Source organism: Podarcis gaigeae, assembly GCF_964106915.1.
Source record: "Podarcis gaigeae genome assembly, chromosome: 4".
Taxonomy (NCBI): Eukaryota; Metazoa; Chordata; class Lepidosauria; order Squamata; family Lacertidae; genus Podarcis; species Podarcis gaigeae.
The window spans coordinates 101699945-101713567 of record NC_139677.1 but is presented as its reverse complement, the minus strand read 5'-3'; the positions used below and the strand labels follow the sequence as shown (position 1 = coordinate 101713567).

General features: G+C 44.2%; 1 protein-coding gene across 1 annotated transcript in view; it reads right to left on the bottom strand.

Moving 5' to 3' along the window:
• Positions 1 to 841: 841 nt before the first annotated feature.
• Positions 842 to 13623, bottom strand: part of PGM2L1 (phosphoglucomutase 2 like 1) — a 39226-nt gene continuing 26444 nt past the window's right edge. The window contains exons 7-14 of the mRNA XM_083736763.1: positions 12850 to 13039; positions 12646 to 12743; positions 10494 to 10674; positions 9115 to 9208; positions 8523 to 8652; positions 7705 to 7894; positions 6078 to 6211; positions 842 to 5645 (exon numbers count right to left, since the gene is read on the bottom strand). Of these exons, the coding sequence (XP_083592889.1) occupies positions 5543 to 5645; positions 6078 to 6211; positions 7705 to 7894; positions 8523 to 8652; positions 9115 to 9208; positions 10494 to 10674; positions 12646 to 12743; positions 12850 to 13039 (1120 nt within the window). The 3' untranslated portion in view covers positions 842 to 5542. The remainder of the gene's footprint in view (positions 5646 to 6077; positions 6212 to 7704; positions 7895 to 8522; positions 8653 to 9114; positions 9209 to 10493; positions 10675 to 12645; positions 12744 to 12849; positions 13040 to 13623) is intronic.

Below are 13623 nucleotides of genomic sequence, written 5' to 3'. Positions count from 1 at the left end.
GCCAAAAAAGCATGTCACACAGCACATAGTTAAACTAGGCAAGCCTCTTCTTATGTCGATTGCATAAGAAGAGGCTCTCTCCGCAGCCCAACTGCTGCAAAGTTTCTGGCTTGCCTGGAATGCTGAACAACAGCACTCCTGTTAGGGACTGAGAGGGGACATAACGTATTTTTCGCTCTATAGGATGCACATTTTCCCCTCCAAAAATTAAGGCTAAGCCCAAAGCCAGAACAGGGAGACGGAGCGATGCGCAGCGCTCCATCTCGCTGTTCTAGCTTGGGGTTAGCGGCGCAAAGCCTCCTGTCTTGCAGAGTCTGTGCGTCAGCGTGCTTACAAGGGGAGCTCTGCCATCCTGTCTCCACTGACAAGGTCATCCATTAAGCATCACGGACTGATAAAGGAGAGAGCTGCTGTTTATACAGCTGGGTTCCTGTTACACATTTGCTCAGGTGCTTACGTTAATGGTTTTTAGCTAATACATCCTTGGAGGAGGAAAAAATGGGAATTTTGGGGCCCGTTTCAGACTGACTGAACAGTCAGGTTTTAGATTTGGGAAACCCATTCCTTCATTACCTTTTTATATAACCCTGGCTGCCCTGTTGCCTCCCTGGGTCCACCAGGGAGCCACAAGCAAGGCTGCATCTAAACTGCAACCCCCCACACAGAGCACAGAAGGCAAAATTCATCTGCCTCACAATTTGGTTTTAATTAGAAACAAACAAGGGTTCGAGTCTCCCTCCAGAGAGCCCAGGAAATTATCTGGTCACCAAGAATCCCCCCGCAGTCCTTTTCAAAAGCTGGAGAAACAAAGACACAGAAGAACACTTCTACAAGGAGAACGTTTTATTAACTTAACACTTTATTCAACTAAACCCACTTCATAATCCAGACACAAATAAAATACTTCCAACAGAATCAAAGTGCAAATTTTCAGTCCATATTGATAATACACCCATTGTCTCTTAGGCAGAAAAGCACATCTGAAATGAAAGAAGGATAATGAAAAGCTTGCCTGGTACCACTCTTTAGATTTAGTTGAAGGGCAGTCCAAGATGGTGACTACCCTGGTTAAAGCAACAGTCCTGAAAATGAAGTCAAGGAGGATACATAAAAAGGAAGCTGAAGGTTGGGCTGGGCAGGTGCTAAGTGTATCACCTCCTTCCAAGCTAAGTGGGCTACCAAACGAAGGCAAGCACAGTAAGGGGCGAAGCCTCACTTTGCTTTTTGTACTCCGTGTTTTGTACTACACACACTCAGTCTTGTGGGAAGGGTACACCTATGTAAACTTAGGACATGCGCATCTTTCAGAACAAAACAAAAAGAGACATGGAATCTTATCAGTTGTAAGAATCACACCCTCAACTCCTACCATTCCAGCTTTTGAGTGGCAGATAACACTGCAAGGTCCCAGAGGAAACACACAAGGTCTCTCATTATGGCACATATGATGTGTGCTTCCAATAAAGGGCAAAACTCTCTCTCTCTATTTATTCTTGAAGTCTCTCAACAGTCTGGAGCTTTGTGAAAAGAGGAAGGGGGAGGTGCCACATTATAGCCTGAGATGTTGCTGGGTTGGGGCAGCCAAACAAGTATTCCAACCGAGTCTCATTTCAGCTGGCATTCCTGCTGCACTTGGGCTGTCTGCAATAAACAGCCCAGAAGAAGCGGTACACATTTCTGAAAGTCTCAGTACACACTGAACAAAAATTATGAAGGAAGGTCTTGCTTTGAGTCAAACATCTATGAACGGTCAGCCCCACCTGCAAAAAAGTGAATTATCTTCACACTCATCAACAGAATGCTTTATGACCTTAAGTTCTACACAAGCTCCAGTGCTTGTTTGCGCAAGCGCACATTGCAGAGCATGACTCCCCATGCCCTGAAAGCATCCTTAAGTGAGATGAAATTGGATGCAGTGAGGCACAGGTGAGCTACGAAGCTCCATCCACCAGAACCAACAACGTGTCAGTCAAAGAGACTCATCTCCGCTTGGCCAATTTTTGCTGTGATTCCCCCTATTTGGCCTAGGAGAGTTCAGCTCCCCGAGATGTTGCTGGGCTCCCTGTCCAGCACAGCTGCTCAGGCAGCAGTCAAGGCTGAAAGACACACAGGAGAGCCCCGGCTGGGACTTGTAAACCTGGCACAGGGAGTGGCAGGAGCTGGAAGAAACTGGGGCAGGGGGCTGGATGTGCCCTGCCAGTTTCTAAAGGTTATTTCAACACACTCTGTTGGCATGAGGACTTAAAAACTTACTGAGTGTGATTTGGAGCTCCAAGTATATAGAGCCCACTATAGCACTGGACTCTGCTGATAATGGAAAAAAATCTTGCTTGCATGTGCGGGGCTTCTTCTTTATGGGATGTGATTCATCAAGTGCAAGGCTGCACCAGAAAGGGAGTCTTCTCCATAATAAAAATGAGACCAGATTTTAGGCTCTTCCTTTGCAGTTGATATTACAAGGGAAAATCTGTTCTCTCCCTCACCCATTCCCAAAACAGTGGTTGCCATTTTTTGTCATAACAAAGTTAAGACGATGAAGACCATTAAGACGTTTTCTTATTGGGTAGCAAAGGGGACGTCTTCTCAAAAGCATGCTCAGGTAAACCAAGTAGCCAAAGTGAATTAGAAATATTCTCAACTAGCAAACTTCATGTGTGTGTATGTGTTGCTTTTTCAAAGCCTGCATTTTAAGCTGCAAACCTATACTCTTTTAGCTTGGAGTAAGTCCCACTGTATTCACTGGGATTTACTTCTGAGGAGACATGCACAGAGACCATGCTACAGAATTTCGGGAGACGAAAGTGCTTTCCGCAAAGCATTTCAAGATTTGAAAGAGCAAAACAACAAACCACCCCCCACCTTATCAAATCATCGTACAACAACCTGGTGATATCGCTCCACACCAACATCTTAGAAGGCAAGAGGCATCTTAAACAAACCACAGTGTGTTTCTGAAGTGGTTTCAAATACTTTTGCCCATCATGCCACATTATAAATGTTCCTGGCATCAGTCAAGAGAAACCCCGCAGGGAAGGAGGGTGGGAGCAGAAGCCCAAAGGACCTCCATGTTGCTCATTGGTGAGGTAAGAGGAGGAGGTGATCTTTCACAGTTAACAAAAGCAGGGAAGAGAAGAAAAAGAAACTTCCCCCAATGGAATAGGATGGATTTTCAAGCATTGTGAACAATTGAAAAAACAAAACAAAAACAAAACCACCGACAGCAGCGGTTCCAGCAGAAATAATCAAATCCTTAACAAGTCAGCTTTCTCAGGACACTAAACAAAACTGGAGCCATAGCCCTCTTTCCCATACATTTTGGGGGTAGGGAGTATATGCCCCCCCTCTCTTAAACTCTTGTCCCAGGACAGAATCAATCCGATAGTGATCCCTATCATGTGAATTGGGAGGACATAGGCTGCCCCCTCTGCTATCCTCTCTACAGGTAGAAAACTTGTCAATAAACATGTTGCTTTGTTCTTCCATGACTTATGTTTGTTCAAACTAAACCAGAGAATGAGGGTTCTTTCCCCCCAAATCAGCAAAGGATTCAGAAGGAGCCTCTTAAGGCCTTGGATTCTGTTCTCTCTGTTCCAAACAGCAACACATTAAGGAGATGGGAATTGGATTCTTAAAGGATGACAAAACTCCCATGAGGCAAACATTTGCCCCCAATGTCTTTGGATGCCTTCTGGCACGTAGGTTGGCGCAGCTCTGTCGCTTTAATTGCCCCCTCGTAATTTCTCCTCGCTACGCTGCAGCACTTTCAAATATACAGTAAATGAAAAAGAAAACAAAGAGTAAAAAATAAAATAAAAAGGAAGGTTTTTTGGCATTCAATACATTTCACTCAGATATATACGAACAACCTGGAAGGCATTTAAGCATTAAATAATAAAAATAATAAATAAATATTGCATGTAAATCAACGGCAAAACACAACAGGAAAACGTCCCGCGCGCAGGACAGGTTCCTGGTGGATCTTGCCCCGAAAGCCTCGTGCAATACAAGCAAGTTCCTGCTTTCCACATACATTCAGATACCACAAAGGTACTTTGTTATGCCACAGAGCAAAAGCTTCAGTTGGCACCAATCCCCCTCTTTCCCCTCAAACCCCCAACCCAGATGTACAGGAAATGGAGTTTCTTGTCACTGTGGCCTAAAGCTGGGTCAAAGGACAGAAGTCACCTGCACCAACTTATCAGATCCAACTCACAAAGGGCGTAAGGAGAAAGAGGAGGACAAAGTCAAGCAACAGTGGCAAAGCTATATCAACTGGGCTACCGAAACTCAGCTTTTCCGTCAACTCAGAAGAAAGAAGCTACTGGGTTTGGAAGAAGAAGAAAAAAATCTGCTTGGAAACTTTGGTAGTGCCAGATGGGGAAACGGATGGGACTTCTCCCTGTTTCAAATATATACTTGATCAATTTAACCAAGCGGCATTATGTCTAGTTCTGAGGTGGCAAAGCTGTGTCCGGGCTGTACCATTTCGCATTGCAGCTTGGAGGCGCCCATGACCAAATGCTGTTCACTCTTAGATTTGGATGGATTATTGAATACTGCTTTATTTGATGTAGGTTGTTTATTTTAAAGATACTTTAAAATAGTGGCAAGTGAAGGCAAAGCAATGATCAATTTTTTATCCCCTTGAGCCAAGAGGTCTGCATTCTGTCTTGCTTCCTAACTTCCAAGAAGCCCAGTAGGCAGTCCGAGGGCCAAAAGAGGAACGAGGTGGTCCATCATACCTGCTTTGGCCCCAGGGCTAGCCAGCTACACCTCATACGATATAGCTTGCCACTACTGCTTAACTGTTGAGTAAACTTCAGCAAATACACAGACAGATAAGAATACAATGCACAAAGAGCACCTTTCAAAAGAAGAGATTTAAAGAGCTGGAACCGTTATGACTTCTAAACAACTTCTGCACTAGAAAACCCTAAGTACTGAATTCTACTGAATAGACTGATTTTTTAAAAAAGGTAAGACTCAACAGTACAGTAAAGATACCTACACTCAAAACAGCTACAAGGAAGCAGGACCATTCTGCCAGTCCAATATGATCATCCAGGCCAGCTGCCAAGGGACTGAGCAAGTTGAAGACTTCAGATACCCAACACTGGTTTAATACAAGGCGGCAGCCAAAAAAGCCTCCAGGTTTGCATTTATTTCGTTTTTGAGGTGCGGCGGTAGAGGAAGTCCCTTTCACCAATCACTCCTGGCAAATTTGCCAGAAACTGCTCAGCCTTTTCCTTTTGGCTTGATGGATCTCTGTGGGAGCCCAAAGCTGTCTGGTAATCTGCTTCTCATTTTGGAAAGAAAGCTGACAAAATGATACTGCTTCCATATAAATATGCTGGCTAAGGAACATATATATATCTATATATAAAACACACACACGCACACAGAGGCATTCATATATATATAAACAGCATATATATAAATGCAAACAAGAGTTATCATCTTGGTTCCTTTGTTCCACATTACGCAGTGCATGGAGTGACTGCTATCACAGCCAATGGCAGCAGCAGCAGCAGGAGGAGGAAGGCTACACCGAACGCCAGATTAGTCCATTCTTACTAGGCTCCAGAAAATTCTCAATCAGGGCATCAATGAGGTTCTGTAGATCCTCTTCCAGGAAGACTGTGTCGCTAAAAGAGAAGAGGAGTCAGAGGTTGTTAAGATACCCCTCCACAATCCAAAATGCCAACTCACATTCTAAAAAGAAAAGTTCTATCAGACTTCCATTCATTTTCTTCATGCCAAAGCTACTCTGCTGTCACAGAATCATAGAACTATAGAGTTGGAAGGGACTAGGGTCATCTAGTCCAAACCCCTGCAACGTAGAAATCTTTTGCCCAATATGGGGCTTGAATGTGCCCCATGCTCTAGCTATCAGAAGACCATGCATGCTCCGCCTGGCTGGACTTTGCAGAGATCAAGTGAGAAGTTGTGTCCAGATCAAGCCACAATGAGACACCTTCTACTCTCTAAATGCTTGGTTCAGAGAAGACTGTTCACAGAACCACTGGCAGGCATAAAACCTAACTCATGGGAGTGATGACACAAACAGAATTCCCCACCTCTGTTCCGGTGGTGCACACATCTCTGCATAATATTTTATCTTTGGTTCAGTTCCACTTGTCCGAAGGGTGGCGACACAGCCATTCTGAAAGGTGAAGGTGATCATCTGACTGTTTTTACTCACAGGCAGTACCTGCAGCGACAACAACAAGAGCAGCAGAATATCGGAGAAAAATCATTGTGGAATTGATGTAGGGGTTCCTGCAGCCTCCCCCCACCCACTAATTAAATATCAAGTGCTCCAGTTAAGTGTTTTGTGGACAAGTTTCAACCCAAAGACTAAAAACACTGCATTATGATGGTGATAATGATAGTATCTGTAGACCTGAATTTACTCTCTAAAGCACTGATGGCACGGTACAAATAAATCTGTCACATGTTCGTTGCTGTTCTGCGATTTTAAGTTACAGAATTGTGCAAATGAACCCATCGATGAACTAGTTAGACCTTATTCAAAGTATATACAACAGAATTTGTCAATTGCTGTTTATTTATAGAGAGGTTCCTTTGACTCTCAAGTTAGGAATGGTAAATTCCTTAGCCAGTTCTGGCAGGAGGAAAAAATTATTTGAACACTGCAAGAAGAGTCCTCCTAAAGGATTTTGAATCCAGTTAGCCTGTTTTACACCCCCAACCTTGTGCCCTCCAGATGCTTCAAAGTGCATCGCCTATTGGCTGAGGCTCATGGAAGTTGTAGCCGAAGTCATCTAGGGGGCACCAGGTTGGGGAAGGCTGTTCTGTATATAGGCTAACAATTTCATATTCTGCTCTGAGGAATTTGGTGTCAGACTCAGTCCTGACCGGAGTTTACTTTTTGTTGAGGGAACATGGGATGTGGATGTAATTTTAATATGCAGGATTGCGATCGAAGCACACAGAACTCTGCACTGTGCTCAACTACAACCCAACACATAAGGCAGCTGAAGTTTATGTGAACCATCATAAGTATCTGCATGCCAATATGATCTTTTATGGGTTTCCTCCTTTAAGGTGGCAACTCACCTGCTGAAAGGTGGTCAGCCTGACAGAACCTAGGCCAGTGTGCCCCCAACTTGGGTCTCCAACTGTTTTCGGACTACAATTCTCATCATCCCTTAACGCTGGTCTTGCTAGCTAGGGATGATGGGAGTAGTAGTTCATAAAGAGCTGGAGCCCCAAGGTTAGGAAACACTGGCCTAGACTGAAATGACATACTCGCTTCTCTTTCTCAACATCCAAGCCTACAATCTACCATATTTTTCGCTCCATAAGACGCACCAGACCACAAGACGCACCTAGTTTTTGGAGGAGGAAAACAAGAAAAAAAAATATTCTGAATCCCAGAAGCCAGAACAGCAAGAGGGATCACTGCACAGTGAAAGCAGCAATCCCTCTTGCTGTTCTGGCTTTTAGGATAGCTGCGCAGCCTGCATTCGCTCCATAAGACGCACACACATATCCCCTTACTTTTTAGGAGGGGAAAAGTGAGTCTTATAGAGCAAAAAATACGGTAATTACTGATTTCCTCCAAGCAACACCTCTGTTACTTGAAAACTCTGCAAAGGGTTGAAAGGCAAAAGGGTTCAGATTAAAGCTATTATGAGAAATGATCTGTAACAGCTTCCTAACAAGAGTCGCACAACTCACCGACTTCTTATTTGGCTGGCTGCTGTCATATCCAGTGGTCACATCCCGGATGTCCAATATACTGAAAGTGCCACAAACTGCTGGGTAAGAATTAGGCGATGTAAAGTTTCGGAGTCTTTCAAAGATCCTTTTGATAGTAGGAGGATCATAACACAGGAAATACGAGGTTTTTGAAATGTGGTAGCCATACCTACACAAAAACAATATATAGTCAGCCATGGTAATCTAGATCTCTAAATTCTGTCACTAGGAAAAGAAAGGAAAGCTAAGCACAAACCTCCTTATCACTAAACGTATCTATGATGTCTCTACAAATGGTGGCACAGAAAAGGGATAAAGTAAGGCCCCGCCAGAAGTTCTTTTTCGAATGCTACCCTTTCAGCCACTTCCAACATTTCTGAGTTATCTCACAGGCAAAAACAGAGGAAAGACAATTCCTACTCTTTTCCATTCAGATTTATTTATGGAAAGCATTTAACGTCACCCTTTGGCCAAAAAGGCTCCCAGAATAGCTTTCAAAAATCAGTACCACAAGATACTCCCTACCTCACACTTATAATCTAAAAAGGCACAACACACAAGGGAGCAATGTGGAGGAGGAGAAAAGCAAGATCAAGCTTTAAGTTACAGTTCTAGTAATGACTAAACTTATTTTTCACTAGCTGGAATTGATGCAACCAGCTCCAAGAGTAATTTCCGTGATGGAAAGTCGCTTTAACTGTCTTCAGCATTGTGTTTCAATGTTGTAACCTGCCCTGGGACCTCAGGCGAAGGGAGGGTAATAAATCAGAATAGCGATGATGATGAACAGAACTTACATTTTATATATTTCTGTTAGTTGGGATGCCAGCATTTGGCCCTTGGTATCTAGATAAGCAGCCATTTCTGCAATCACCACAGCTGCGCTGACGCCATCTTTGTCTAGCACGGAAGTGCCACACATGAAGCCTGGAAAACAAAAATTTGCAAAACAGCATTTTGTTTTATTTAATCCACATGTCGCCTTAAATCCATCATCTTAACATTTCTGTACAACAGAACCAAACACAAAGAGTAGCTTCCTAGGAATTTCCTTATCCAGCTCATCTGAGCATCTAATACGCGGAAATCTCAGCTCCAAGTTGGTAGGCCTGGGGGGGTTCAAGTCTGTAATTAAAGAATAGGTCCCTTTTTACATCAAAGTGGAAGCAAAGTGGTAAGTGATCATTGTATACCCACCCCTCCACCCTGCATTCAAGGGATCTATTCAGAAGGTTATATGATGCTAGAACCAAACACAAAGAGTTTGAGAGTTAAGACCATGCAATGGAGTGATGGGAAACAACAGCCTGAAGGGAGAGGCCAGATTCTAGGACTGGGCTCTGGCCCCACCTTCTGCCTGGCATAGCACCCAACACTTGCTGTGCTTACCAATGGACTCTTCAAAGGCAAAAAGGACTTCTTTGCCGCTGTCCAGGAGGTTTTTAACTCTGCTGCCAATCGATTTGAAGCCAGGGAGTGTATCCTGAAAGACAGGAAGGTGCCTTCACTTAATACAGATCGTTCTCATGGAACATGCCAACTGCACGCAAATTCACCAAGCTGCTCATTCCAAGAGGCCTTCTGAGAGCAACTCTCTTTTAAGTATGCAGTCCTGAGTGGGCTTAGAATTGCAGCCGGGTCACCCAAGATTGGGAAAAGGTTACTCAGAAGAGAGTCCTAAGCATGGCTCTAAATGGGCAAAAAAGGGTTCCTTCTTATATGCCAGCACATTGTAGAATGGTACCCAAATTAAAAATAGTCCTCTGGCCCAAGATCAGTGGTCCTGGAAGACGTGACTGAAGTTTCCTTTTCTCAAAAGTCTACCATAACTAAACAATTTCTTTTGACCATTAGAATAATTGTCTGCCCTGTTTAAACTGCACACAAGGACGGTGCTGCAAAACAGAAACTGAAGGCTTGAAAGGCCTAACAAACAAAACAGATTTTCTCAGAAAGATGCCACAGCAGCTGTGCTCCAGAAGGGGCACTAGAGGGCAGTAAGAGTTGCAATGATGAAAAGGAGTCAATGCTCTCTCTACAGCTTTAATCATCTCAGCCCTTGCAATCTAGTCACATGGCACTCTATAAATTCATTATATATCACATTGAAGCTGACCAGAGCTAGGTAAATTGCCTGCAAGAAGCAAAAGACAGATGCTGCCCGAACCCAAACTTGTACATCTGCACACCATCTGGATCAACTTGATACTCCCCCCACCAAAATTTTATTCAGAGTAAACCCATTGAAATTAATGGATCTAACTTATGTCTTCTACATTAATTTCAATGGGTCCCCTCTGAGTATAACTTATTACATGTCAAAGGCATAAGTGAGGGGGTGCTCACTTCTTCTAACATTTTGCGTGTCCTTTAAAAAGACCTCTGAATTGCGCCCCAAACGCTCAAAAGTTTCCCTTTCTGCCTGGAGCTCCTTCCCAGAGCAGCTTCAGTTCTCTCCTTTAGCTCATAATGAATGTAGTCATATTCCATACCCCACCATGGTCAGATGCACCCTGTACAGTAGTATCTCGGGTTACAAACACTTCGGGTTGCAAACTTTGCCCCAGGATGAGAACGGAAATCACGCACTGGCAGCGCGGCACCAGCGGGAGGCCCCATTAGCGAAAGCACACCTCAGGTTAAGAACGGTTTCGGGTTAAGAACGGACCTCCGGAACGAATTCAGTTCCTAGCCCGAGGTACCACTGTACAAAGACGGCTGGGATTTACTCAGCCAAACCACAACCCTAAAAGCCATTCAGCTCTTACTTCAAAGTGAAATCCTTCTTTTTGTGCGATGGCCTTCAGGATCTTAGAGGAGACCGTGGTGGCCAGCATGTAAACATTCTTGACGTCGGCATCTTTGGAACAATTCTCCTTCCAACAAGTAAACATCCACCACCCAAACAACGCTGCCAGCTCATTGCCAGTGAAGACTTTCCAGCGGCCACTGCAGGAGGAGAAGGAGGAGGAGAGCACCAGAGGTCAAGAGGAATACGCACAAGAATCCAAAACACAGAGGAACGCAGCCACAAACACAACGGCTGCTTTAAAAGTTTCTTCTGTGCAGAAGAGGAGACTTGTCCACCAGCAGGGCTTCTTAAACGGCTGCCTGTGGGTGCCACTACAACACTCCATCGTTTTCAGAATGGTCCAGGAAGCAGAGTTTCCCAGGTGACTGAAGCTCCTCCCCTGCACTCATTGAACTGTGGACTCATTCATTTGAAAGGGAATTTCAGGTTGAGGCTTAATTTTTCAAACAACTCAGACTTTGGCAACAGGTGATTTTTGTTTTTAAGTTATTGGATTTTTCACAGGATGGGTAAATTGAGATTTATTTATTTTTAATTGAATTTATATACCACCCTAAACCCGCAGGTCTCGGGACAGTTCACAGAATAAAATCAAAATATGTAACCACAAAACATGTAATCAAAATATTATCATGATACAATCATAATATATAATCAAAATAAAAACAACCCAATAGGTGGATGTGGGAATATGGGCAGGAATTCTGATGACGACAACAATGTCCAGATGCTGCAAGAAACCTGCAGGTATGTGAATCACCCATCCCTCAACACAGACTTGTTTGGAAGTGGCCTGAGAACTAGCGGTGGAAGGAGAGGCAGGGAGAGTACTAGGAGAACTCAGAAGAATACGTTGTGGCAGAAAAGTCCCCCAGTTGGAAGGTTTATGGAGAAGGAAACAAGAGGAGTAAAGAAAGAAAGAAAGAGAGGGAGATATATCTGGCAGAACAAGCTGGTAGCAAAGGGGAAATGAGATGGGCCAGGACAGAGAGAACAAGAACAGCTCCACATTTTTCTGCAATTTTTGCTACTTATAGTTACACTGGAACCTTTGGGCATTTCCCTAAGCACTCCCTGCTCCCAAACTGAGAGCATCCTTGCCAGTGCTTTTTTCCCTAGAAAAATAGGTGCCTGTACTCACCATAAAGTTGTTACAGTAAGTGCCACAATTTTTAACAACTACAAAAAGAGGTGCTGGTACCAAGTACCCTCTGAGTACCCCCTGAAAGGGAAAAGCCCTGATCCTTGATGTGTACAGTATAGAAACAATCTAAGAGCTTGCTAACTGGAACGGAGCCATGGGATAATGGTGTGGTAGGGAGGGGATGGAGATGGTGGCAGAAGGGAAAACAGAAACCGGGCTGCTTTTATGCGTTGGTGCGGTGCTGTGTATCTGTTTGTTTCTCTTCTGATGTGGCCTGAGAGAGGCAGGTGCAGATATATTCCTAGACTATAGGGGGATCTGAGGATTTTCATGTCCCTTCCAAGCCTTTAATTCAATTTCTTGGAATATCTGAAGCACAGGGAGCTTCAGCTATATGTGCTTTTAGTGGAGCTGTGGGTTAACCCACAGAGCCCAGGACTTCATAGAATCATAGAGTTGGAAGAGACCACAAGGGCCATTGAGTTGGAAGAGACCACAAGGGCCATTGAGTCCAACAGAAGGTCAGTGGTTCGAATCCCCACGACGGGGTGAGCTCCCATTGCTCAGTCCCTTCTCCTGCCAACCTAGCCGTTCGAAAGCACCTCAAAGTGCAAGTAGATAAATAGGTACCACTCCGGCAGGAAGGTAAATGGCATTTCCGTGCGCTGCTCTAGTTCGCCAGAAGCAATTTAGTCATGCTGACCACCAGCTCCCTCAGCCAGTAAAGCAAGATGAGTGCCGCCACCCCAGAGTCGGTCACGACTGGACCTAATGGTCAGGGGTCCCTTTACCTTTACCTTACCACCACTTACAATTACTGGTGTCATTTTTAAAACAAAAGTTTAGATATTCAAACATTATTTGGTGTAGAGGTCTGCATCTCAAGGAACACCCAGAATTCTTGCCTGTCTTTTCCCCTTCACAGAGTAAACTCTCTCTCATACACAAACAAACACACGCTTACTTCTTCTGCAGTTCTGCCACAGCTAATCTGTCTGCATCCGGGTCAGTTGCCACCACCACCCTGGCACCTTCCTTCTCCGCAAGCCTCAAAGACAATTCCTGGAAGAGGAAAGTTATTATTTTTACTCAACACAAAACAGCCAGTCGGTTTCGCCCACCCTTATTTACATACAGAACTGTTGACAAAATCGCCTGCCAAACTTACTAGCACAGATTCTCCTTCTTCAGGATTCGGACATTTTACAGTGGAGAAATCTGGATCTGGGTCTTTTTGTTCAGGAACTGGAATGGGAGGCTGAAAGCCAAACGCCTGAAAAGCCAACTGCACGTAGTCATGCCCAACCCCATGAAAGGACGTGTGAACAAATTTTAAGCTGCTCTTTGTGTTCAGCTCCCTATAAAGAAAACAACACAATGGATTACTAGGAGACCTGCTGTTCCCAAAAGGTGATGTGGCATCACATGAGATGGTGACATGCCCAGACGCCAAAGCAGACATCATATAAAAACAGCTCACAGCACCTGTCCAGCATTTGCAGAATGAGCCAGGCTTTCATGGGACACTGCAACTAAAAATGATAGACATGGATAACCAGCAAATCTAATGTGGGATCAGCTGTTACCTTTGCCCTTCTCCTAGACTTCAAGTGCTCTGTCTGGTAAAGTTCTCTGGGTGGCTTACAGCAAATAAGGGGGGGGCTAAAGTAAATACAAAACTAAACATAAAATCTGAGGGAGGTACAGAAGGTGGCCGCATAAGAATGAGCCTTTTCAGTAGTGGCCCCTTCATTCGTGGAATGTTCTCCCCAGGGAAATGTGGCCTGGTTCCATTGTTCTCAATTTTCAGGCACCAGGCTACATCATTTTTATTCAGTCAAACCTTTGGTAACTAAGTTTTCCTCTACAGTGGTGGCCATCTTTCAGTGGTCTTTGTCCAGAAAGGTGGTCTTTTACACAAAAATTAAAAAATACACACTCT